The sequence below is a fragment of the Saimiri boliviensis genome, chromosome 19 (genome assembly GCF_048565385.1).
Source record: "Saimiri boliviensis isolate mSaiBol1 chromosome 19, mSaiBol1.pri, whole genome shotgun sequence".
Classification (NCBI taxonomy): domain Eukaryota; kingdom Metazoa; phylum Chordata; class Mammalia; order Primates; family Cebidae; genus Saimiri; species Saimiri boliviensis.
Window position 1 is genome coordinate 34,079,140 of NC_133467.1, and position 25,018 is coordinate 34,104,157.

The following is a 25,018-nucleotide window of genomic DNA, read 5'->3' on the forward strand; positions in this document are numbered from 1 at the left end:
AGGAACATAGGTGTCTGGAATGTGGGCAAATACAGTGACAGCAAATCAAAGATGTAATTACAATAAAGTCTTCTTTTTTTATTATTTTTATTTTTTGAGACGGAGTCTTGCTCAGTCACCAGGCTAGAGTGCAGTGGTGCAATCTCCGCTCACTGCAAACTCTGCCTCGCCTCCCGGGTCCAAGTGATTCCCCTGCCTCAGCCTCCGGAGTAGCTGGAACTACAGGCGCCTGCTACTACGCCCGGCTAGTTTTTTGTGTTTTAGTAGAGACAGGGTTTCACCATGTTGGCCAGGTCGGTCTCGATCTCCTGACCTCGCGATCCGCCCATCTCGGCCTCCCAAAGTGCCCTGGGATTACAGGCGTGAGCCACCGCACTTGGCCAAAATCCTACAAATTCTTTAATGCCCAATTCAGTCACCACCTTTGTGAAGCCTTCCCAGACCCCTCTCCCCACCTCCTAAAAGAGGTGGCACCTGGCCCCTCGGTCTTCACAGCTGACTGAAGGGTTTGGATTTATTGGCATTCTACTGTAACCCACTAGAACAGAGCTCATCTTTGCAGGGTTAGCTAGCCGTGGAGTCCAAGTCTCTTTGGCAAGACAGTAGCTAGAGAAACAAGATCGTCTGAGTAGTGTTTGAGAGGGAAGGAAGGAAAAAACAAAAAACAAACAAAAAAAGGAACAAGATCGAATGCACCCAAAAGGTGGCCAATTTGTGTCTCAACTCCTTGGCCATCTCCTGGCTACGAAACTTAAGCCTTTCCTCCTTAGCAAAGGCAAACGTAGGGCTCAAATCCCCGACATTTCCAGGGCCATCCCACATACGGTAAGCACGGAGAGGTCCAGGGAAGACCCCAGAGCGCGGAGCGGCACGGTGCTCCCTCCTCTCGCTCTGGACACCTAGCACGCTGCCAAGAATCGCGAGTGCCCAGTAAATATTCGTGGAGCGAGATGGAGCAGAGGGCAGGCGGACACCGGGTATAGACGTCCACACTTAACTGCGCTGGGGCCGCTGTGATGAGCGCCCAGCGGAGTCGGGGGAGGGGCGGGGGCCGCTCCGTCCAGCCGGGCGCCAGCTCCTCCCGGGCAGGCGGGCACCCACCGACAGCGGGCACACAAAGCCTGCTCGGCGTGCTCGGCGATCGGCTCCTTACGCCTGTGCTGCCACGCGCCGCCAGGCGGCTCCAGGTTGGGCGCTGGGCCGTGGCAAGCCCTGGGCGTCAAGAAGCTGCACGCATCAAACCGCCGCGGGAGGGAGCGCGAGGCGCGGGCGGGGGGGTGGGGAGGAGGAGGAGTGGGCCCGGGAGGAGGGAGGAGGAGAAGGAGGAGTGGGGACCGGGCGGGGGGTGGAGGAAGAGGCCTCGCGCAGAGGAGGGAGCAATTGAATTTCAAACACAAACAACTGCACGAGCGCGCACCCACCGCGCCGGAGCTTTGCCCCGATCCGCGCCCGCCCCGTCCGTGCGGCGCGCGGGCGGAGACGCCGTGGCCGCGCCGGAGCTCGGGCCGGGGGCCACCATCGAGGCGGGGGCCGCTCGAGGGCCGAAGCGGAGCGGCGCCGCCACCGCCGCACGCGCAAACTTGGGCTCGCGCTTCCCGGCCCGGCGCGGAGCCCGGGGCGCCCGGAGCCCCGCCATGTCGCGATCCAACCGGCAGAAGGAGTACAAATGCGGGGACCTGGTGTTCGCCAAGATGAAGGGTTACCCACACTGGCCGGCCCGGGTGAGCAGCGCGGCCCGCAGCCCCCTAACCCCTGCGGGCTTGGGTTGCATAACACCGGGAAGGGCACGAGCGCTCCGCGCGGAGCGGGCAGAGGTGGGGGCAGGGGGCTTGTGGGTCTCTGACTCTTTCCCAGTCGCTTCCAAGCCCACCCGCTGGTTATATAATGGTGGAGGCGGGCGGGGGTGGGGGTAGACACCTGGCGGGCACGGCGTCCGCGCGTAGAGGCGTGTGCGCGGCGTGGGGATCCGAGGGCGCGGGTCACTTCCCGGCCTCAGGCTCCGCGTGCTCAGTTCCGCCCCCAGCCCCCATACTCCCAGAGGTTTCGAGCGCGAAGTCTGGCTTTGGGCCAGTCGTGTTATTTCTTCCCCCGACCCCATGCGCTGCCGCCACCCCCTTAAAACCCCCTTAGAGATCCTCAGTTTCTTCGTTGATCGTCGTTCCCAGTTCAAACTCTTCTCTTCCTGGATAAATTTTTAAGAAGTATCCCAACCCGGAGAGGGCTAGATGGAGGCGAGGCGGAGTTCGCTTCTAGGAAACTTTGGTTTGGGGCATCTTTAAGAGGTCTAAAGTTGGGAAGGTCGAAGGATCGTTGCCGGCGGCGTAAGAGGTGATCTACCTGGCTTGGAATTACCCGTCAGAACCCATCAGCCCTCAGCTCCACAGAAACATTCTTCCATATGCTGCCAACTCAAATTTAGGATTGAGGTGGCAGGCTCCCTTGTGGTATTAGGAAGTCCAATCCAGACTGCCTCTTAGTAGGGGCTGGGGGAGCCCCAGTTCCTTCCCCCCCCAAGATGTGAAGATCTTCTCGCCACAACGGCCCCAGTCTCTGCCATGTGGTTGATTCAGCCTGCCAGTATAAGCTCCCCCAAAACCCCAGCACTTGACCAGGTGGGAGGGTGGGGCCCCACAGCCGAGCCTGGTGTGCTCATCATGTTTCCCCTAAGGACTGAGACAGGTTAAGTAAGGAAGATGGGAGGTTGCCAGTTGCTGGAGGAAAGGGGGGTGGGCAATGCATTTGGCAACTTAAAGTTGGTGTAGAGGGGCCTTTGGTTTTGGGTCAGGGCATGATTCAGTCCCCTGGAGTGTAGGACTCCTGTAGAGTGAAATCCAAGGGCAGAAAGACTACCGTATGGCTTTGGTCGGGTTCTCTTCTCAGGGTGTCTGTCTGTCTGGCCCAGGCACTGCTCTGAGCTTAGGAAATTGTCCCAGGCACATTCAGGGTATCAGGCCAACTTTGGGGCCACTCTGAGAAAACTCAGAGACCCTTCCTCGCTCTGTACCCACTCCTCAGGAGTGTGCTTGATCCCACGTGCCTTGAGCTCCTGGTTCCCTGAAACTTTCAGATGAAGCAAATGGGAACCGGCCTCTGTTAATGGGAGTGAAGTTCAGAGAGAAGCAGGACTCTCCCAGCTTCCAAGGTCTCCTGAGGAGCTGGGGAAGGGGGCCAGTATGGGGAAGCAGCCACAGAGAGCCTTCTGTCTGCACGTATGTGTGTGGCCTGCGAACACTCGTGTACTTTACCCTGAACCCTTTGACCCAACTGGCTTCTTGGCCCAGATGCCAAGGCCCTGGTGGGCAGGGCAAGGACTGAACGCTTGTCTCTACTGTTCCTACCTCTTGAGGGTGGGACAAAGTCCACAGGCTGGAACTAAGCCCTGGGGAGGGGGTATTACCTGGAATGTGTGTTGCAGGGAACCCCTTCTGCATCCCATAAGAGAGAAATGGGGTAGGGACACAGAAGGACCCACACTGGCCCCTGTGAGGAAGACCTCAAATGTCTGGTGGCCTTTAGAGTGAGGGCAGTGCCTGGGACTAGGGATGCCATCCATTTCCTCTCCACTTTGGGCCTCCAGGACAGAAGGGAAGGACAGGGGAGGCAGCGTTTCTTCCTCTGTTGAGGCCTGGACCTTTCAGATAAAGTTAGAACTGGGGTAGGGAGATCAGACTGGGTTTCAAAGAGATAGGGCCTCACACTATGCCTGCCTCTGGCTTTTGATTGTGATACTTGTGGGAAATGGCTACACCCAAGGCTGTTACCTCCCAGACACAGTCCCCTTGTACTCCAAAGGAACAGACACGTCTGAGTGTCCTCACCATTCCTTGGACCCTTTTTTAGTCCCTAGAGTGACAGAGCCTGACGGGCCCTTCTTGAGATGGATGACAAGTAAGAGGGAACCTCAGTGACTCCCCCATCTCATAGGCCAGATCTTCAGCCATAAAGATCCTATGTGGATCTTTCTTTCCTCAGTCCCTGCTGCTGGGGAGGATGGGTGATTCTGGGTGAGACTAGAAGGGCCCAGTGCTTGAGAGCCCAGCCAGAGGGGCCACGTGATAGGCAGGACCTGCCTGGAAGGATGGTGTGACTCCATCTTAACCTTCTCCTTTCCCTCTTCCTCCTGCCTAACTTCCTGGGGGATCTCCAAGTACTTAACAATTAACCTCCAAGACTTCAGGGATTTCTCCCCCATCCCTTCCTCCATTTGCTGCTTCCTGTTTCACAATCCCAGAAAACCTGGGCAGCCAGGAGCTCACCCGTCTTTCCTCCCAGTGCCCCTTCCCCCTGCACCTTCTCTTTTCTGCCTCTTGGGCTTGCCACACTTTCCTGGCCCCAACTGTCTCCTGCCCCAGATTTTCCGGTTCCTGGGTCAGGTTGGGCCTCAGCCCTGGGTGTGGTGGTCAGAACCCTGGCTGGCAGCCAGTGTGTGTGCTGCCTCCCTAAATGCTGAGTCTAAAGTCAGACTAAAGTCTGAGGCTGGGGGAGAGGTGTGCAGTTCTCTTTCCCCACTCAACCTGAAAACTAAAGATGCCTCTTTGGACCTCAGAGGGTGTCTGTGGCTGGGGAGGCTGAGATTTCATGGGCTCAGGCCTGTCGGATGGAATCAGGCAATGCAAGGCCTGAGAAGTACCTTGCCTGGATCTGGAATGGCTAAGAGGTAGCAGAGTCCCCCTACTGCTGGCTAGCGGAGGCGTTACGGTGGGGTCCCTTGCACTATTTGACTCCACCCTGACCCCGTTAGCCTTGACTCACTTTTTTTTTTTTTTTTTTTTTAAAGACGAGATTTCCCCATGTTGGTCAGGCTGGTCTTGAACTCCCAACCTCAGGTGATCCAACCGCCTTGGCCTCCAAAGTGCTTGGATTATAGGTGTGAGCCACCACGCTCGGCCAGCCTTGACTCACTTGTTCTAAGTCACAGCCTGGGTATAAAGGCACTGCCTGGAACACAGATGTCTGTATTGGGGTACAGGCTTCCCCTGAGACCTCATATCCTCTATGTCTAGGAAGATCCACCCTCCACTTCCAAATGTAAGAAAGGACATTTCTTTTGTAGCTTGAGGGCTGGAGGTGCCACCATAGAAGGGATTTCTCCCCTTTTGAGTGAAGGGTTAGGAATTCCATTAAGTGAAAAGAGCATACTTCCCCGGGCCCTTCCCCCACAGGTGCAGACACTAGGTGAGAGAGCCAGGTGGGATGACGCTTTGTGGGGAGGTGCCTATCTGCTTAGGCCCCTGTCTTCCTCTCTCTTCCCTCTAGACCTATCTTTTCTGTAGCTAGAAGTCAGCAGGGCTGGTATATCTGGTGTGCCTCATGCTATTTTTAATCCCATTCGTTCTTTTGTTTCTCCCCCACCCCTGGGGCTGGGCAGCTGGTGACCTCCTGGGTCCCCTGCCACACCATTCAGCAATCTGTCTCTGAGTTTGCTTTCCTTGGGAAGCTGGGATGGCATGAGACCATAGCCAGGTAGCTGTTCTGCAGTCTGTGCTTCTGCCAAGAACCTCAGTTCTCCTTATTTCTGACCCTTCACCCAATCCTCCCCTCTCTTACTGAGCCTCAGTTTCTCCTCTCCCGTCTCACGTTTACTGTGGGCATCTTAAAGACCTGGCTCAGGTGTGGGTCCTGAAAATGCAGGGCTCTAAGTCCCCTGCTGCATTCCCAGCCTTAGACCTCCAATCCCCACCCCCACCCCTGGTTCTGGGTGTACACAGATCCGTAGGAGAAAGGCCTAGGGAAGGCATTCGCTGTTATCGTCCTGTGCCTGTCTCCTGAGATCTCCAAGCCCTGGGGGCCTCCTGTTAAGAGGAGGGTGGCTAGCTGGTAACAGGATCCAGGTATCCTGGCTGAGGACTGGCCCCTCCACCCCTGCCCCGGGTCGGGCTTCCTGAGAAGGACGCCCCCCTCCTCCCTGCACCCCCTGTAGTGGTAATCCAGCCCTAGCTGTGGTTTCCAGCACAGCCGGGGACCCAGGTGCCAGACTGCAGGCTTGGGGGTGGGGTGTGTGTTAGAGTCCCCTCCTCCCCAATCCGGAGAGAGGGCCTGGGGGGGGAGGGGCGGTCACATTCCTGGTTGCTGAGTGGCCCTGGGGGCGGGGTTGGGTTGTCATGGCGATGGGGATCATGTTTGTGGGGGGAACTGCGTGCCTTTCCACCCCCTGCTCTCACATCCGACGTCTCCTGGTTGTGGGAAGGGCCCAGTTTGTGCTGGGCCTTCCTGGGGGGAAGGGCTGGACCTCTGTCCCCAGAGGCCACGGGGCAAACGGGGAGGTGCCCAAAAGCCTGAAGATTCCAAGTCTGGGGCAAGATGCCCCTCAGATTCATGCCCAGGGCCCCACCCCCTCTCCTGGGTGTGTCTCAGCGCATTCCCATCCACCCAGCCTCCCTGTCTCCCCAGGCCCCCAGTTGGGCCCTCTTTCCCTGTCTCTGTGATAATCACTGCCTTGGCCTTTCTGTCTCCTGTCTGCGCCTGGGGCCCCAGTCATCATGGCCACCTGGCTTCTGTCCGGCGGGAAGCCCGGCTGCTGGGGTTGCTGCAAGTGCTGCTGGGAGTTGTAGTCCCCACCCCCCCCACCCCCACGGCTCAGCTTCGTCTGGGCTTCCAGGCCTGATCTGGGGAAAGCTGGCGAGCACACTGCCTCTGGATTCCCTGACCTCAGATCTCTGCACCTCTCATCTTCAGCACAGCACTCCTCACCACGGGCACACATGGGGCAGGGGATATAGTCAGGTGATCTGAGTCTGAGACCTGGCCCTCAACAACTTGTTGTGTTATTTTGGGTAAATCACTTGCTTTCTGGGCTCAGTTTCCTCATCTGTAAAATAAGAGTTTGACTATGTGCCTTTCAGAGATCCCTAGAAGACTTTTAGGGGATGTTGGATAGGCAGCCCTTTGACCTTACCCCTACACTTCAGCCAGAGCAACTTGCTTTTATCTATTTTGTAAATTAATTCAGTAAATGATTGTATACCTACTGTGTGCTAAGCACTGTGCTGCAGATAAAAGCAGAGCTGGTCTCTGACCTTGGCTGGTCTAGTCCAGGATAGTAGTGCACATAGATGTTAATCAAATAATAATATGGATCAGTGTAAAAGAGCTGGGAAAGCACTGTAAACAGGACATGTTAGGAAAGAGTCTAGTCAGCCAGACCAGGAGTGGTGGGGAAGCTTTCTGGAGGAGGTAATGGTGGAGCTGAGGCTGGAAGGCTGATCAGGAGTGAGTGAGATTAGAGACTGCAAGAACCATGGTCAGAGCAGAAAGGACAGTGTGCTGGGAGAGGCTGATGAAAGCAAAGACATGTAGGACGTACCACATGCCAAGTTATGGTCATTTCATCCTCACAGCCCTATAGCGTAAGTACTATGACTGTCTCCCTTTTACAGATGAGGAAACTGAGGCAGAGAGACGTTCAGTAAGTTGCCCAAAGTCATACAAGTGAGGGCAGAGTTGGGATTCAGATCTTGCCATTGTGGAGAAGAGGTGAACAGGTGGGCTCTAGAGTCCTGAAAAGGTATTGTAGGGTTTTGAAGCAAGGGCAGGAAATGCTTGGACCGGCATTCCCAAAGGCCCACTTTGGCTGCGCTGTGGAGAATGGATTGTTGGTGGGGGCAAGAATGGAGATCGTGAGAAGAGGTGGTTGTTTCGTTTTGTTTTGTTTGAGACGGAGCCTTGCTCTGTTGTCCAGGCTGGAGTGCAGTGGTGCGATCTCGGCTCACTGCAACCTCTGCCTCCCAGGTTCAAGCGATGATTCTCCTGCCACAGCCTCCCAAGAGGCTGGGACTATAGGCATGGGCCACCATGCCCAGCTAATTTGTGTATTTTTAGCAGAGGCAGGGTTTCACCATGTTGGCAAGGCTGGTCTCAAACACCTGACCCTGTGATCCGCCTGCCTCGGCCTCCCAAAGTGCTGGGATTACAGGCATGAGCTACCACGAGCGGCCTGAGGCAGTGGTTTTTGTCCAGGCAAGAGATGACAGTCGTTGGACCAAGGTGATGGCAAAGTGACGGGGCTGTGTGGCCCGACATGTCGGAGGCAGAATGGATGCTGTCTGGCTGGTGAGGGAGAGGGAGGGACTTGTGGGTTTCTGTTGGGCTTTTGTGTCTGACTTCATTTGAATAAAGTGTCACTGCTGAAAATGGTCCAAAAGCCATCTTGCTGACCTCCTTGGTCCCTCTCAGTCTGATTTTACATAAATGTGCCTTGGAGGCCAGCAGCCCTGCCTCAGACTCAGAACCTCAGAACTCTGGCTAACGTCACTCCCTCATCTCACCCCAGATTGACGAGATGCCCGAAGCTGCGGTGAAATCAACAGCCAACAAATACCAAGTCTTTTTTTTCGGGACCCACGAGACGTGAGTGGAGGCCAAAGGGGCACAGGTTGGGAGGGCCCCGGGAGGACCGCTCTGGGGGAAGAGAGGTGGTGGTGGTGCCCTTTCGAGTCGGGCTGTGCAGCTCCGGGGCAGTGAGGGGCTTGAGAGCACAGTCTCCCATCTCTCACCAGGGCATTCCTGGGCCCCAAAGACCTCTTCCCTTACGAGGAATCCAAGGAGAAGTTTGGCAAGCCCAACAAGAGGAAAGGATTCAGCGAGGGGCTGTGGGAGATCGAGAACAACCCTACCGTCAAGGCTTCTGGCTATCAGGTGAGCCACCAGCTGCCCCGAAGACCCCCTGGAAAGCAGATGTGGCCATGGGCCCGCAGATGATGCTTAGTCTTCAGAAACTCCAGGGCTTTCAGGGTAGGAGCTAATGGGGTGGTGGGGAGGGGGCTTCCTGCAAGAGGGGATAGGGTTGGTCTGTGTGATATAGTCGTGGTTAGGGACAACTGTGAGACAGCAGTCTAGGGGGCAGGAACAGGATGGCGGCGGTAAGTGGGGACAGGCCTTCGATGGGCCCAGCGTGAGTATAGGACACGGCCTTAACTCTTTCCACGAAGGCTTCCAGGAGGAGGTGCTTGTGAGCCGGGCAGGACGAGGCGGGAGGGTGGGGGGCGGGGGTTGGCGGGGAAAGGGTCCTAGCTCCCTTTGGGAGAAGTTGACCCGAGGTTTTGCCTCCTGCTCCAGCCCTCCCCCCTCCTGCACAGAGCCCTGCCTGCCCGGCCAGTGGGTTTATCCCGGGGCTAATCCGACAGAGGTGGGTCTCAAATCACTCGTGAGACTGGGCACCTGGGTGGGGGCGGGGGAGAGGTGGGAAAAAGAAGGAGTGAGTGGCCGAGGGAGGGGTCTGGGGAGGGGGCCCAGCATGGCATCGACTGGTGCCACTCAGCCTGTGCTGTGTCTGCTGCAGTCCTCCCAGAAAAAGAGCTGCGTGGAAGAGCCTGAACCTGAGCCCGAAGCCACAGAGGGCGACAGCGATAAGAAGGGGAGTGCGGAGGGCAGCAGCGACGAGGAAGGGAAGCTGGTCATCGACGAGCCAGCCAAGGAGAAGAACGAGAAGGGAGCGCTGAAGAGGAGAGCGGGGGATCTGCTGGAGGTAACTGCTGCCTGCCCAGGGCCTGGGCCCCCCTCGGCGTTCGCCACGGGGCATGCCACAGGAGCAGGGCTCAGGAGCACATGCCTCAGGGGCGGCCGGTCTCAGACGTAGACCCAGCCCCTAGTCTTGGGGAGTCCGCAGCTGACAAAATGGGACACAGAAGGCATTTCAGCTAGTTGGGCTGGGGAAGGAGCCCCAGAGGAGCAGAGTGGGCGGCTGGTGGCCTCCGTCTCCGGCCTCAGCCCTCCTCCGTTGATCCTGCCCAGGACTCTCCTAAACGTCCCAAGGAGGCAGAAAACCCCGAAGGGGAGGAGAAGGAGGCAGCCACTTTGGAGGGTGAGAGGCCCCTTCCTGTGGAGGTGGAAAAAAATAGCACCCCCTCTGAGCCCGGCTCTGGCCGGGGGCCTCCCCAAGAGGAAGAGGAAGAGGAGGAAGAAGAGGAAGAGGCTGCCAAGGAAGATGCTGAGGCCCCAGGCATCAGAGATCATGACAGGTGAGTGAGACCCCTGACCCTTGGCAGCTGGACTGGGGGTGCCTGGCCACTCGGAGAGGAGGAGAAAAAGGGCCCACAGTGGTCAGCCTCCAGGGAGGCGGGGTGGGCACTCCTGGGCGCTGGCTGGGGCAAGGCCAGGCCAAGGCTGCACCACTAACCCTTCTCCCCTCCAACCCTCCCTCACAGCCTGTAGCCACCAATGTTTCTCAAGAGGAGCCCCCACCCTGTTCCTGCTGCTGTCTGGGTGCTACTGGGGAAACTGGCCATGGCCTGCAAACTGGGAACCCCTTTTCCACCCCAGCCTGCTGTCCTCTTCCACTCACTTTTCCCGCTCCAAGCCCAGCCCATGGAGATTGACCTGGACCGAGCAGGCCACCTGGCCCACAACGCTGGGTCCCCATACTCCTGTGATCTGAGTCAGAGCCATGTCTTCTGCTCCCTGGGATGAGATGAGGCCACTGTGTTCCTTGCGCTTGGAGCTATTTTCCAGGCTTTTGCTGGGGCCTGGGCCAACTGTTCCCACCTCCTGACGACCTTCTTCCACTCTCCTAGGCATTCTGGACCTCTGGGTTGGGATCAGGGGTAGGAATGGAAAAGATGGAGCATAAACAGCAGGGTGGGCTTGTGGGGCCTGGGAGGGGCAATCCTCAAATGGGGCGTGGGGGCAGCACAGGAGCGTGGCATCTTCCTGAGCGCCTGTCCCCTGCTACACCTGTTATCCCAGCTGCCTAGATTCAGGGAAAGTGGGACGGCTTGTAGGGAAGAGACTCCCTTCCATAAGTCCTTGATGGTTGGCAGCACCCATTTTTCCTTTTGTTGACCCCAAGAGTTGTGGGAGTTGTAGTTAATCATCAAAAGATTTTGGGGCTTCCAAGTTGTCTGGGCCAAGGCCCTGAGACCTGAAGGGCTGGCTTTACCTATTCGGGTGGGAATGTTGAGCATCTGTCCCCCTTTAGAACTCTGAAGCCAGAATGGGATGCTTGGGAAGACCCCTAGCTGCCCTTTTCCCTCTCCACACAGTGCTCAAGGCCAGCTTATAGTCACATATATCACCCAGACATAAAGGAAAAGTCACATTTTTTAGGAAATGTTTTTAATAAAAGAAAATTACAAAAAAAATTTTAAAGACCCCTAACCCCTTGTGTGCTTCCCATTCTGCTCCTTCCTTCCCCATCATTGCCCCCATTTCTGAGGTGCACTGGGAGGCTCCCCTTCTATTTGGAGCTTGATGACTTTCTTTTTGTAGCTGGGGCTTCGGTGTTCCTTCCAGTGTCATTTCTCATCCACATGCCCTGACCTGGTCCCCTCAGTGTTGGCACCAGATCCGATTTGTAATCCACTGAGAGGACAGAGGGAAATAAGTGCCCCTTCCCACCCTCTTCCTAATGATCTCTCTCTGCCTCTCTTCAGTCTCTTGTCTCTTTTACCCTGACCCCTCTTCCTTGGGCTCTGATGAAAAATTGCTGACTGTAGCTTTGGAAGTTTAGCTCTGAGAACCGTAGATGATTTCAGTTCTAGGAAAATAAAACCCGTTGATTACTAATGATGGATTCTGACTGATTCTTTGGGGGTATATTGGTTAACTGAAGACGGAAAGTAGGGTGAGAGAGAAGAGCATGCAGGTGATTTCCAAATAATCTCAGATTGAGGTAGGGATGTCAGCCTCCTCCATTCTTAGGTGTTTGGAAATCCAAACTTCCACATGTGGGCAGTGTCCTGGAATAAACCACGCCATTCATTCTACCTCTCCTCTCCAGCCACTGTTTAATGCATCTGGGAGAGTTTTTTTTTTTTTTTTTTAAGAGTTTGCACAAGAAGTAGGGTGTGGGAGGATGCCAGTATCGGCCACAGCCCAAAATGGCCATGAAGTGGGAGTTTGGGAGCTGGCTGTATAAACAACCTTGACTTCAAAGGGCAAGTCAAATAAGAGGATAACCCTTTCTCCTTGCTAATGCCAGGGGTGCCTGCCACTCTTAGCTGGTGATGGGGTGGTAGGGGGAGGGCGTTGGTAGGGTAAAATCCCTCCATTACTCCCTGGATTAAGTGGAATGACTGGCTTAGATCATTTCTGTTTCCTTCCAGATCTGACATTTTCTAACTAGATCGGCTACTAGCATGGGAAGGGCCCACGTTTCATCCCTTCCTCTAGAAAGCCTCCGGCAGTTATTGAATCTGCCCTGCCCCCACTCCAGCAGAGAAGGACAGGGAGAACATTGGCTGTAGCCCTGTCTAGAAAGGGCGGCCCTTTGCTTTGAACAGGAAGCCACAACCACCTAGAAAATGGAGCCATCTTCTCTAGAAACTACAATTCCCAGCGGCCTCCACGCAGAGCATGCGCGGGAATGTGTCAGGCGGGCCGGCCTAACCAGCTTGCCTTTCGATTCCCGACATGCTTCACGGTGTGTTTTCGGTTTCCTTGATTTCCTACCTCGGCCAAACTTCCTGGTTCCAACCTTGTAGCGGCGGACTACGACTCCCAGCATGCTGGCAGGTAAGATGCGTGGTTGAGCTTCCGTTTTACAATTGGACTACATCTCCCAGAAGGTCGACAGGCGTGGCAGGGGAGGGGACGCTGAGGGCCCATGTGCTGAGCTCTTGAAGTGCCGCGGAAAGTGGAGGAGAGGGCCGCCCGCCTCAGAGGTGTTGCAGTTCCGGGGCTCGTCCGAGAGGCAGGTGCGAAAAGGGCCTATCCTTTTCCCAGGCTGTGGCTCAGTCGCCTCCCCAGGGTTTCTCTGCACTGGAAGTTTGGAGCGGGTGGGTGCTGAAGACAGCTAGGCTTTGGCGATGCCTGGGATGAGGCTGTTGGGGGAAAGCCTTTGGAGCCGTGACCTTCGACCCCATTACATTGCACAACGCCTCCAGAACATGCAGGGAAAGCCCCACAGCGGGACGCTCACCAACAGCATCTCCAGATTGTGGAGGGAAAGAAGCGAACGATCTCGGGGGCATGCAAGCTGCTATGGGCTGGGCTGGTTCAGACCCGGCATGACAGGTGAAGGTGATTGCCGCTCCTTGCAGCAAGCACGCTGGAGGCTTGGGTTTTAAAATTGGCCCTCCTCCTGGTCCTGTCGAGCTGTAGGAACCAGGGTAGTTAGTCGCTCTGGCTCTCAAGGCTTTGCTTTTCTTGTCTGTAAACGGGACTTTATGATACATCTGGCAACCTCACTTCCCTCACTGGGCCACGTGAAGACCAAATGCCAGCAGTGAAATTCCCAGCATTAGGTTTGTCATATAGTAGCACTCCCTAAACATTTGTTGAATCTGAACAGGAACACTTAGGCCAATCAGCATTCATTGAAAATAACAGGGGTTTTTTTTGTTTGTTGATTTGTTTCTTTTTCTGAAAATAACATCAGGCCTTTACACTGAGAAGTATAAAGAAGAAAAATGACCCAGTATCTCACTGTTCAGATAAACTGCTAATACATATTTTTTAATGCACATGGTTAGAAAATGTAAATGTAATGGGAAGGAACGAAATGGAATGAACAGGCCTCCCAAATAGTTCCCCTCCCCTAAGACAGGTACTTACTTTGCTTTCTTGTTTCCTTTCCATAAATATACCTGTGCTGGAATATATATTTGTATATTTTCCCCGAAGGGATACTACTACTCATGTTATTCTGCACCTTGCTTTGTTAAAATATTTAAAATTATTTACAAATTTTAAAATTTATTACATTATTAAATGGTGGCTCACGCCTGTAATCCCAGCACTTTGGGAGGCTGAGGCAGGCAGATCACGAGGTCAGGAGTTTAACATGGTGAAACCCCATCTCTACTAAAAGTGCAAAAATTAGCCAGGTGTGGTGTTGCATGCCTGTAAAATCCCAGCTACTTGGGAGGCTGAGGCAGGAGAATCGCTTGAACCCAGGAGGTGGAGGTTGCAGTGAGCGGAGATCACACCACTGCACTCCGGGATACAGCAAGACTCCATCTCAAATAATAATAATAATAATAATAATAACTCAAATGACACAACCCTGTAAATCTTTACGGATGATGAAACTGAAGGTCAAAAGTTAGTTTCAGGCTGGGCGCAGTGGCTCACCCTTGTAATCCCAGCACTCTGGGAGGCCGAGGCAGATGGATCACCTGAGGTCAGGAGTTTGCAACCAGCCTGGCCAACATGGTGAAACCCTGTCTCTACTAAAAATAAAAATAAAAATAAAAATAAATTAGCTGGTCATGGTGGCTCATGCCTGTAATCCTAGCTACTCGGGAAGCCGACATGGGAGAATCACTTGAAACCCGGAGGTGGAGATTTCGGTGAGCCAAGATCGCACCACTGCACTCCAGCCTGGGCAACAAAGAGCAGAACTCCATCTCAAAAAAAAAAAAAAAGTGTTCCTTCCCTTGCCTCTTTGCTCCCCTGTTTCTATCCATCTACCTAGAGCTGACAAGGAAGATTTCTGAGCCTTTTGCTGGCAAAGGAATTTCTTACACCCTCCAGCCATGCGTCTTTCTGCCCTTCTGGCCTTGGCATCCAAGGTCACTCTGCCCCCTGGTTACCACCCTGGGAGGAGCCGCCAAGGCTACCCGGCAGACAAGAGGACCAAGCTTCGCCCAGTGGTTGTGGAACCCATCTCTGATGAAGACTGGCATCTGTTCTGTGGGGACATGGTAAGAGCCTCATACAGGGCGTAGAGTGATGGGGAGCCTCCTGGGCAAGGATCCCCCTCCCTAACCTTCGTTATCTTCCCACAGGTGGAGATCCTAGAAGGCAAGGATGCTGGGAAGCAGGGCAAAGTGGTTCAAATTAACCGGCAGGAAAACTGGGTGTTTGTGGAAGGGCTGAACACAGTAAGTAGAGAGGATGGGGATGCTTGGGAAGCCTGTCTCATCTGGCCCTCTCCATTCAGAGCAGCACAGGGTGGCAGGAGGCTGCCTGAGGGGATGGTGGCACTAATGAAACTTTTACTTTTCACCTTAGGCTGAATGCGCGGAGTAGCAAGGGCAAACCCCTTTCACACCCTTTGCTGACACTCCCCTCTCTTGAACAGTATTACCGCTACGTTGGCAGGACCCTGGGTTCCCGGGGAACCATGATCCCTGACGAAGCTCCCTTGCTCTACCGCCAGGTCAAACTTGTGGATCCTGTGGACAGGCAAGCAGTGGGGCTCTGGGCAGAGGGTTTCTCACCCTCTGGGTCCACAAAATGCTGTACAATGGGAATGGTAGGTTGGATGCTCTAGAAATTGAGAGGGGCCATCTCATGGACATGAATGACTCCCTGTGGGTAACCCCAACACCAAGGTGGAGAAACACGGTGGTAACCCTAGTGTTCTGAACTATTGGCTCTGCTTTTGGGTTAGAGGACGGCAGGAAACCTGACTCATAGGCCAGACTCACCTCTTCTATCCGCCAGGAAACCCACTGAGATCCACTGGAGATTTACTGAAGCAGGAGAGCGGGTACGAGTCTCCGCACGATCAGGGAGAATCATCCCTAAACCCGAATTTCCCAGAGCTGATGGCATCGTCCCTGAAACGTGGACTGGTGAGAGCGAGGGGCGGGAAAGTCCAGGGAGTTGCTAGGAGTGAAAGTAGGGATGTTAATCAAAGCGGGCAAGCCCTCCTACCCATCTCCTTTCCTCTGGCTTAACAGATGGCCCCAAAGACACATCAGTGGAAGATGCTTTAGAAAGAACCTATGTGCCCAGTCTAAAGACACTGCAGGAGGAGGTCATGGAGGCCATGGGGATCGTGGAGACCCGGAAACACAAGAAGGTCTATTGGTATTGAGCCTGCGGAGAGCAGCTCCTCTCCCACTCTGTCCCCGCCTTGAAGGCTGAGGCACCCCTTTTTCAAATGCCAATAAAGAGCTGTTTATGAGTCTTTCTGTGTACAGCTGCTGTCTCTGGTAGAATGGTACTAATCCCAGCACACTCAGGGACTGAAGGGAAGGAGCCTCTTTCCTGAGTTTGTGACAGAGCCTGGATGAAGTTAGCCAGCCTTAAGGCAGACCTCCAAAGGGGCAGGGCCTGCAGATTCTGGGTTGGAGGTCAAAGTCAGTACCAGAAGTCCCCTCCATGGAGATCTGTGAGTAGCAGAAACTGTCACCCACACCCTACTAGGGAGGGCAGTGGGGAGTGGTCTGAGTCCTAACTGTAGCACCCTTGCAGCAGCGCCACAGGGACGGTGTGCGTCTCCTTTTATCTACCTATAGAAATGGGAAGGAAACAAAGATTTCCAATTTTTAATAAATTAAAACTTTACACTGTTTTACGTAATCCGTGGAGGGAGAGAAAAGGGATGGAACTGAAGGTCTGTGGGGAACCAAGCTTCAGGAGGATGCAGGATACTGGTTCTCCGGATGAGGTGTACTCTGCCACACTGTGCAGATGATGGGTGAGATGTGGCCTCGGGCTGCCTCAGCTGTCTTCAGTCTCCAGAACAGAGAAAGCCTGACCCAGGGGCATCTTGGTGGCCACCAGAACCAGGTTTCTGGGAGAGAGTTCAGGACTGAAGATGGGCAGGAGCTCAGCATGGAAGCCTGGGAGAAAGGAAGGGCTGAATCAGCGGGGGAAAAATGAATCAAACTCACTCAGCCTCTTCTGCCCAGGCCTGTACGTACAGTCCCTTTTCCCATGGGGGAGGATCGATCCAGCGTGGGGGCTAAGAAGAGCTGTTCTCCATAAGGAAAGCAGGTTCCCAAGGCACTGACTTGGGAGGCAGTCCTCTTGTATTGTGGGTTCTCAGTGCCTGGGAAGCTTGCTTAACATGTACCTCAGGGAGGCTCACCAGAGGCTGATTTGGTAGGAATCTTAATTTTTTTTTGAGATGGAGTTTCTGTTGCCCAGGCTGGAGTGCAGTGGTGCAATCTCAGCTCATTGCAACCTACACCTCCCAGGTTCAAGCCATTTTCTTGCCTCAGGCACCCGAAGAGCTGGGACTACAGGCATGCTCCATCACCCCTAATTGTTGTATTTTCAATAGAGACGGGGTTTCACCATGGCTGGCCTCGAACTCCTGACCTCAAGTGATCTACCCACCCTGGCCTCCCAAAGTGCTGGGATTATAGGCATAAGCCACTACACCTGGCCTAGATTCTTAATTTTAACAAATCCCCTACTCCCAACCCACTAGTGACTCAAAGGTGGGTTCCAAGAATCACAACAGTGATCAGCTGGGCCCAGCTGAGACCTAGAGAAGGAGCCTCAGAACTCCAACCTCTGTAGTCCCTGTGTCCCTGCTGTAGGCCACCCTTACCCTGCTCCTGTAGGTACAGCAGCCGGTCCAGTAGAATAAGCGTCTCCACCAGTGGGGCCAGCAGTAAGGCTAGGCTGAAGAAGGCCACCACACGGTTCTCCTGGGCCTGGTGGGCCTGAAGGGCAGCCAGATTCAGTGGCAGCTGGGGGTCCAGCCCCACTCGCTGTAGCCCTCGCTGCACATATCTGTGGGATCAGTCACATTCAGTATTCAGTTTGGTTTTAAGAACTGTCACTTCTCACTTAAACTGTGCTTGTTCCTACTTCAATTCCAACTTTGTTTTACCTTGTACCCTAATATGCATTTTCATGTATACATGTTTGTTTGTTGTTGTGGGTTTATTTATTTATTTATTTATTTTTTTGAGACTGAGTTTCGCTCAGTTACCCAGGCTGGAGTGCAATGGCACGATTTCAGCTCACTGCAACATCTGCCTCCCTGGTTCAAGCAATTCTCCCTGCCTCAGTCTCCCAAGTAGCTAGGATTACAGGCACCCACCACCCCTCCCGGCTAATTTTTTAAATTTTATTTGTTTTTTTTTTTTTTAGATGGAGTTTCACTCTTGTTACCCAGGCTGGAGTGCAATGGCGCGATCTCGGCTCACCGCAACCTCCGCCTCCTGGGCTCAGGCAATTCTCCTGCCTCCGCCTCCTGAGTAGCTGGGATTACAGGCACGTGCCACCATGCCCAACTAATTTTTTGTATTTTTAGTAGAGACGGGGTTTCACCATGTTGACCAGGTTGGTCTCGATCTCTTGACCTCGTGATCCACCCGCCTCGGCCTCCCAAAGTGCTGGGATTACAGGCTTGAGCCACCACGCCCGGCTTCTTTGGTATTTTTAAAAGAGATGGGGTTTCACCATGTGGGCGAGGCGGGTCTTAACTCCTGACGTGAGGTGATCCACCCACCTTGACCTCCCAAATTGCTGGGATTAGAGGCGTGAGCCACCATGCCTGGCCGTATACACGTATTTTTTAAGACAGGGTCTTGCTGTCAACCAAACTGGAGAGCAGCAGTGGGATCATAACTCACTGCAGCCTCAAATACCTCCGTCCTCCCACCTCAGCCTCCCAAGTAGCTGGGTCTGCAGGTGTGAGCTACCATGCCTGCCTACTTGTTTTGTATAGACAAGGTCTCTCCACATTGCCCAGGCTGGTCTCTAACTCCCAGCCTCAAGCAATCCTCCTGCTTTGGCCTCCCAAAGCGCTGAGATTACAGGCATGAGCCACCATATCTGGCCATGCATTTTTTAATGTTTCTTTAGCTGTGAGCTGTCTGTCCAAAAGCAAATTTATTTAAACATTTTCAGCCAGTTTTGTCCAACTAGCCATATTTTTACCATTTAAAAAATTTTATTTTTTTGAGGCAGAGTTCCTGCTCTGTCACCCAAGCTGGAGTGCAGTGGTACAATCTCGGCTCACTGCAACCTCCGCCTCCTGGGTTCAAGTGATCTCCTACCTCAGCCTCCGGAGTAGCTGGGATTACAGACATGTGCCACCACCACGCCCAGCTAATTTTTGTATTTTTAGTAGAGACGGGGTTTCACCATGTTGGCCAGGCTGGTCTCGAACTCCTGACCTCAGGTGATCCACCCACTCCGGTCTCCCAAAGTTCTGGGATTACAGGCCATGAGCCGCCAAAACTTTATGTTTCTTTGTTGGTTTCATGATAAAAGAGGGACAACTCTCTTAAAGAAATTTTGAGAAGCTGCCCTGGTCAGAGAACTCCAAATCACTCCTCTGGGTGTGCTTAGATTTTCTTTAGGCTATGCTGAAAGTGAGGGTGGAAGATATTCAGTTAGTGATCTCCCCTCCACTGCCCCCCACCCCAGTCCCCCAACCTCACTCTTCAATCTTGAGCTCGTGGACCCTGGGGATCCCCTGCACGCCTGGCCGACGGAGCTCAGGCCGGGCCCGTCGTATGACTGTCTCCAGTGCTGCACGGTAGCAGTGAGTTCGGAGGCCAGGGACAGCTTTCTGGAGCCGCTCAGCATATTCCTCCAGGGCATGGCAGGCCCCCTCCCGAAGCCTGTAGGGCAGTTCATAGCCAGGCAGCCCAGCCACCCACTGACTCAGTGGGTAGCCACCAGGGTCACTCAGCTTCATGTAGCAGCAGCCCACTGAAGCCAGGGCCACCACCTCAGGACAGCAGGAAAAGTGCCTCAGCAAGGCAACACTCAGATCCCCACAGGCATGGAGGCCTGTGAGCAGCAAGCGGGCCCTGCCCTGACATGGGCTCTCCAGTGGAAGCAGAAGCTCCTCACACAGGGCTGTGGGATCTACCCACCTAACCACATGATGTGGGGAGTGACGAGGGCTGGTTTGGACCACCTGTGAAGGCAGGAAAGGACAAAGGCAGATGGGAAGTCTGTTTGCTACCCCCAGGCCACCTCAGGCCACAGGAAGGGATCCGTCCTCCATGTTAGTCCCCAAGGAGGAATGTGGGAGATAAGCTGGGCATGGAAGAGGGCTGGACCAGGAATCGGGAGATGGGATAAATCCTGGACCTGTCAATTACCATGTACATCTCTCTTCTCATCTCTGAGACCCAGTTTTCTTATTCGTAACAAGTCTAAAACCTGACTGGCCACTTCACGGGTTGTAAGAGGTGCACGTTGCTGTGGAAAGCATTTTGTAAATAGAAAGTACCTTTGGGATATGAGGAGGCACTGGGGAAGGGCGGACCTTGGGAAAGAGGTGATAGAAATTAGACACCACACCGCTTCAAGCTGAGAAACTTGAAAGATGGAATCCAGCCTCTGTGCCCAATTCCAGCCAAGCAGCCCCAGCTCCTGCAGTCCAGGCTGCAGAAAGGGGTGGCCTACCTGCGGGTTCCTCCTCTCCTCTTTCTCTAGAGCCTGCAGAAGCTCCTGGTCCAGGCGCTGGGCTCTCTCCACCAGTCTCTGATCCCCTTCGATGCTCTTCACCATCAACCCCAGGCCAAGAGCCATGAAGCGGGAGAGATGACCCTGGAGTCGTAAGAGGGAGATGGAGACAGCCCTGTTCAGTGCCCTATCCACTGTCATCCTCCCTATGGGTAGCCTGGACACCTAGGTCCCAGGTCCCACAGAAAGTTCAAATTTTACCCCACAGAACTTATTAACATCAGTGTGGCTTAAGTTGGAATATAACCCTCCGCCAACAATTGTTAAATCTGACTGGCTTAAAAACAATTGTACAAAAAGGAAAAAAAAAATCTACCCTGCTTGGTTCCACAACTTGACACCTGCCTCACTGGGCCTGTGGCCTGATAACCTGCCTTCTGGCTGTTCTATCTCCCCACGACTGAAAAAAACAGTACATCAAGACTCTGGCTCACCTGGCCTGAGCCCACATCTACAACCTGGGTGCAGCCTGTGAAGTCACTCAGCTTCTTCACCAACTGAAAGAGGAGAGAACAAAGGGCTCCTGGCCACTGGTTCTGGACTCCTGGGGCAAACACCCATCCTGAGAGTGGAGGAGACAAAGATGACAGAGAAAGATGGACAGAGGGTGCTCCAGAGTGATGGCAGATATGGAAAGATATGGGGGCGAGGGTGGAAGTGAGGAGAGTGATCTGACCCCAGGTTCCGGCCACTCTCCTTGCCCCACAGATCAGTGATTCAATCTCTCCCACAGAACAAGAACCCTTCTGTGACACCATGAGCAGATTCAGATGTGAGAACAGGAATGAGATTGTGATTCAGACCTAGCTACTAAGCAACGCCACAAAATGATGACAAAGAACCCCAGCATCAAAACACGATTGCAGTTATGTCTGCTGAGGCAAGAGAACGTCTAGGGCCTCTGGCCTTGCATGTGAGGTAAAGGGCACACATCTTTGCAAGTTACAGCTTAAGGAGTCCCTGGGCTTCCAGATATCACCCATACTCCAGCCATCTCCTCACCTCTCCCAGCCTCCGGATCTCATGCTGCTTCTTGGGCCTGACATGTTTCCGGAATGGAGCTGTTAGTCGAGAGCTCTGGCTGGGGTTCTCCAGGAACTCTGAGGGGGTCTGAAAGCCAGGCGTCCGGGTAAAGGCCAGGGCACAGGCCGTGGACTTCAGGGCCAGCAGGGTGAGTGGCCACACTGACCTGTACCTGAGATAGTCCAGCCCAGGCCTCCAGTGAATGGTTCCATCACATCTGAGTGCACCAGTTTATACCCCGAGGTCCAGGAAGACCTTATGAGACTGAGCAACACGCTCACTGCAGGGCTCAAAGCACAGGGTTCCCCAGCACAGGGTCCTTCTAGCCCATACCTGATGACCTCCCCTTCTCCAGGCATCCCCAGCAGCAGTGTGGCCAGCTGTGGTGGGTTCAGTCCATCCAATGCTTCCTGCCATGAGCGGGGGAGTGTGTCCCATAGGTTGTCTGTGAAAAATTCCTACAGAAGGGGAGAAGCAATCAGCAAGCTACTACCACTTTCAGTTCTACACCTCACTGCCTGCCTCTTCCCAGCACTGCTGCCACATAGGGCCACTGGCTGTAACCAGCAGGTACCTCCTACTCAGCCAAGTCAGTTCTCCGAAGCCTTCTCTAGCCGTGGCTGAACTCTGTTTCCCTGGAATCCAGATTGCATTCTGGACACCCTTCTTTGAGCAATTTCTGCACTTATGTGTCTGTTTTCTCTATTCAACTGAATTTCTTAAGGGGAGGGATGGTATCTTCACGTATGCATCCCTAACACAAGTGACTGACACACAATATTAGTATATTACCACTTAGTAACCTGCCATTATACGCACCAGACACTGGTGTCTTATTTATTTATTCATTTGTCCATCACAAATTCTGGGGCTGTGTTTTGGTTATACATCAAGCTCTACTGTAGGTTCAGGAAATACAACAGTGAGCCTAAGACAAGATTCTGACTCTGGCAGAGTTTACGTTAAAAAATAACTTCAGACAACATCAAATGTCACATAGACAAAACACTAAGGAAACAGTAACGTAATGAAGAGTTTGGGCAAGGACTACTTTAAATAGGATGATGAGGGCAGACTTGTCTGAGGAGTTGACGTTTGAGCTGAGACTTGAATGATGAATAGGTTAGGCATGTAAAGAAAATACAGGTAATATGGCCGGGCACGGTGGCTCAAGCCTGTACGGTAGCTCAAGCCTGTAATCCCAGCACTCTGGAGGTCAAGGTGGGCGGATCACCTGAGGTCGGGAGTTCAAGAGCAGACTGACCAACATGGTGAAACCCCGTCTTAAAAAAATAAAAATAAGCCGGGCGCGGTGGCTCAAGCCTGTAATCCCAGCACTTTGGGAGGCCAAGGCGGGTGGATCACGAGGTCAAGAGATCAAGACCATACTGGTCAACATGGTGAAACCCCGTCTCTACTAAAAATACAAAACATTAGCTGGGCATGGTGGTGCTTGCCTGTAATCCCAGCTACTCAGGAGGCTGAGGCAGGAGAATTGCCTGAACCCAGGAGGCGGAGGTTGCGGTGAGCCGAGATCGCGCCATTGCACTCCAGCCTGGGTAACGAGCGAAACTCCGTCTCAAAAAAATAATAATAATAAAATAAAATAAAATAAAATAAATAAAAATAAAAATAAAAAAATAAAAATACATAAGAAAATACAGATAATAGCAAACACTTATTTACTACCTTCTCTGCCAGGCCCTGTTGTAAACATTCGACGTGTATTAATGCATTTGGTCCTTTAAACAATCCTTTTAGGTGGGTACTACTTTTTTTTTTTTTTTTTTTTTTGAGACAGTCTTACTCTTGTCACCTAGGCTGAAGTGCAGTGGCACAATCTCAGCTCACTGCAACCTCTGCCTCCCAGGTTCAAGCGATTCTGCTGTCTCCTGAGTAGCTGGGATTACAGGCGCATGCCAGCATGCCCGCCTAATTTTTGTGTTTTCAGTAGAGACAGGGTTTCACCATGTTGGTCAGACCAGTCTCGAACTCCTGACCTTGTGATCCACCTGCCTCAGCCTCCCAAAGTGCTGGGATTACAGGGGTGAGCCACTGAGCCCGGCTAAGGTAAGCATTATTTTTTATCCCCCATTTTACGGATGTAGAAACAGGCACAGCACTTAAGTAACTTGCTCATGTCCAAAAGCTAGTAAATAGCTGAGCTGGGATTTGAAACCAATTTTACTCTAGAGTCCTTGCTCTTAACCATTCTGCGATTGCCTCTCTGTGGAGGAAAAGCATTCCAGTCAGATCAGTAAGTGCAAAGATCCAGATGCCTGCCAGATTTGCAAAACAGAAATCAGGCTAGTGGAGGTACAGCATAGTGAAATGTGTGACAGAATAAAATGGGATAGAGTTGAAGGGACAGTAGGAGCCAGATCATGGGCTTTACAGGTAATAGTAAGGAGTAAGGATTTCATTAAAGTACCTAGGAAGCAAGGGGCTGTCATGAAGAGATTTACATTTGAATGCTATCAATCTAGCTGCTCGTGAAGAACTGGCAGTTAGTAAGTAGTTCAGAAAAGAGGTGATGGTGGCTTGGCCCAAGGTGGCAGCAATGGAGGTGGGGACAAATGGATGAATTTGGGAACTATTCTGAAGGCAGAGCCAAGACTGGCTGAAGGACTCAGTCGTGGATCAATGAAGGACAGTGCTGAATGAAGGATGGCCTCTGGGTTTGTGGTCTAAACAGTTCAGTGGATGGTGGTGCCATTTACACATTCTCTCATTTATTCTTCACGATGAACCTTCAGACTGGAATCCGTTTGATAGCTAAGGAAACCCGGGCTAGGACCAGCCGGTGGTTGGGGAGGCCTAAGGTTAACATCGTAGGGGAGGCTGGATTCTAGACCAAGCCTTTTTGATTCCAGAACCAGGACTGTTTACTTATACCACAAAACCACGAATGTATTCAAAGCTTGGATAAATAACGTGTATTCCTGGATCCCCTCACATGTTCCAAGAAGAGTTCAACATAGCTGCAGCATGGCTCCAACATCCACGCGTTTTATTACCTTGGATCTAAGAAGATTACAAAAACAATCTAGGCAGATATTAGAAATATTACGTATGCCAGCTGAAAAAAAAAAAAAAACGAGGGAACACCCCAGTTTTAACCCCTTTTTGTACAGACAAAAGACTGAAACTCATAGAAGGAAAGAGATAAAACTCTCCAGATTCTCTCCCTGACGTGGGCACCTAGGCAATCACACAGAGACACCCCGCCCACGCCCCTGTGGCCTCACGATGATGTAGGCATCCAGGATGGGACGGTAGAGCGCCAGGACACGGGTGAGGTTAACAGCTAGCTGCCTCCTCTCCTCATGAGAGAGGCCTCGGGCGGAGATGCCCGGCATCCCGGGGTCCAGCAGGGAGCGCTGGGAGCGAGAACGAAGTGAACAGGGATCCAGAGTCAGTACCACGCGGGTCCAGGATCCAGACGGGGCTCAGCTCCGCCGGCGGAACAGGAAGTTTTGAGTCCAATCTCCGACGCTGCCTTTCCGGGATCCCATGCTGGAGCTGAAGATTTGAGGCGTCCCCCTGACGACACAGGTCCCGACGTTTCACAGTGCGAAGGTATCAGCGTCGGAGACACATGGGGCGGGGTAACAGTGCAGTGACGCCACAAAAGCGTGCCGCGGAGCTCAGCTCACAACGAGCGGGCCAAGTTCCAGGTCCCGTCCCTTCCCGTACACTCCTCCTCTTCCGGAAGTGAAGCCGGAGGTACCCGGCGGGCTGCAGTTCCGGTTTATCTCGGCCTTCCCACACCTTCGCATTGTACCACCACGGGGCTAGAGGGGCCGGGGAGCGCATCCCGCCCCCGCCCCCACCCACGCCGCCCCCTCCTCCGCCGCCACTGCCGCTCCTTACACACTCCGAATCTTTGGCCTCGCTACCAGAGGTCGGGGCGCTGCGGGTGCGCGCACGCCGACCTCTGATC

At 53.4% G+C, this 25,018-nt stretch overlaps 3 protein-coding genes across 7 annotated transcripts; 2 read left to right on the forward strand and 1 right to left on the reverse strand.

The window, feature by feature from the left end:
• The first annotated feature begins 1,296 nt into the window (after positions 1–1,296).
• HDGF (heparin binding growth factor) lies at positions 1,297–11,499 on the forward strand. The gene is made up of 6 exons (XM_003937863.4): positions 1,297–1,721; positions 8,270–8,346; positions 8,496–8,634; positions 9,278–9,463; positions 9,730–9,956; positions 10,143–11,499. Exons 1-6 carry the CDS (start codon positions 1,635–1,637, stop codon positions 10,147–10,149), a joined length of 723 nt encoding a protein of 240 aa, XP_003937912.1. The 5' UTR covers positions 1,297–1,634; the 3' UTR covers positions 10,150–11,499.
• Positions 11,500–12,361: 862 nt separating this feature from the next.
• On the forward strand, positions 12,362–15,793 carry MRPL24 (mitochondrial ribosomal protein L24). 2 transcript variants are annotated; one of them, XM_010348472.2, is made up of 6 exons: positions 12,362–12,447; positions 14,351–14,579; positions 14,664–14,759; positions 14,960–15,063; positions 15,325–15,455; positions 15,564–15,793. In XM_010348472.2, the coding sequence occupies exons 2-6, from the start codon at positions 14,412–14,414 to the stop codon at positions 15,698–15,700; spliced, it is 636 nt and encodes a 211-aa protein (XP_010346774.1). In that variant the 5' UTR covers positions 12,362–12,447; positions 14,351–14,411; the 3' UTR covers positions 15,701–15,793. The 2 variants fall into 2 exon arrangements, with proteins under 2 accessions (XP_010346774.1, XP_003937902.1); XM_003937853.4 differs by lacking the exon at positions 12,362–12,447 and adding an exon at positions 12,498–12,629.
• Positions 15,794–16,139: 346 nt separating this feature from the next.
• Positions 16,140–24,907, reverse strand: METTL25B (methyltransferase like 25B). Of its 4 annotated transcripts, none has more exons than XM_010348470.3 (8): positions 24,498–24,907; positions 21,409–21,533; positions 21,055–21,162; positions 20,487–20,549; positions 19,993–20,136; positions 19,014–19,498; positions 17,168–17,352; positions 16,140–16,451 (listed from the first exon to the last, which is right to left on the reverse strand). In XM_010348470.3, the coding sequence occupies exons 2-8, from the start codon at positions 21,511–21,513 to the stop codon at positions 16,330–16,332; spliced, it is 1,212 nt and encodes a 403-aa protein (XP_010346772.1). In that variant the 5' UTR covers positions 21,514–21,533; positions 24,498–24,907; the 3' UTR covers positions 16,140–16,329. The 4 variants fall into 4 exon arrangements, with proteins under 4 accessions (XP_010346772.1, XP_003937900.1, XP_010346773.1 ...); XM_003937851.4 differs by lacking the exon at positions 24,498–24,907 and adding an exon at positions 24,324–24,493 and having other exon boundaries at positions 21,055–21,247; XM_010348471.3 differs by lacking the exons at positions 19,014–19,498; positions 24,498–24,907 and adding an exon at positions 24,324–24,493 and having other exon boundaries at positions 21,055–21,247.
• Between the last annotated feature and the right edge of the window lie 111 nt (positions 24,908–25,018).

Coding starts and splice junctions, on each gene's coding strand:
- HDGF (XM_003937863.4), top strand. CDS start 1,635: ATGTCGCGATCCAACCGGCAGAAGGAGTACAAATGCGGGGACCTGGTG. Junction 8,347..8,495: donor TTTTTCGGGACCCACGAGAC/GTGAGTGGAGGC, acceptor ATCTCTCACCAG/GGCATTCCTGGGCCCCAAAG. Junction 9,464..9,729: donor GAGCGGGGGATCTGCTGGAG/GTAACTGCTGCC, acceptor GATCCTGCCCAG/GACTCTCCTAAACGTCCCAA.
- MRPL24 (XM_010348472.2), top strand. CDS start 14,412: ATGCGTCTTTCTGCCCTTCTGGCCTTGGCATCCAAGGTCACTCTGCCC. Junction 14,760..14,959: donor TTGTGGAAGGGCTGAACACA/GTAAGTAGAGAG, acceptor TCTCTTGAACAG/TATTACCGCTACGTTGGCAG. Junction 15,456..15,563: donor CGTCCCTGAAACGTGGACTG/GTGAGAGCGAGG, acceptor CTGGCTTAACAG/ATGGCCCCAAAGACACATCA.
- METTL25B (XM_003937851.4), bottom strand. CDS start 24,434: ATGCCGGGCATCTCCGCCCGAGGCCTCTCTCATGAGGAGAGGAGGCAG. Junction 20,550..21,054: donor AGATCCGGAGGCTGGGAGAG/GTGAGGAGATGG, acceptor CTCCTCTTTCAG/TTGGTGAAGAAGCTGAGTGA. Junction 20,137..20,486: donor TAGATGTGGGCTCAGGCCAG/GTGAGCCAGAGT, acceptor TTACGACTCCAG/GGTCATCTCTCCCGCTTCAT.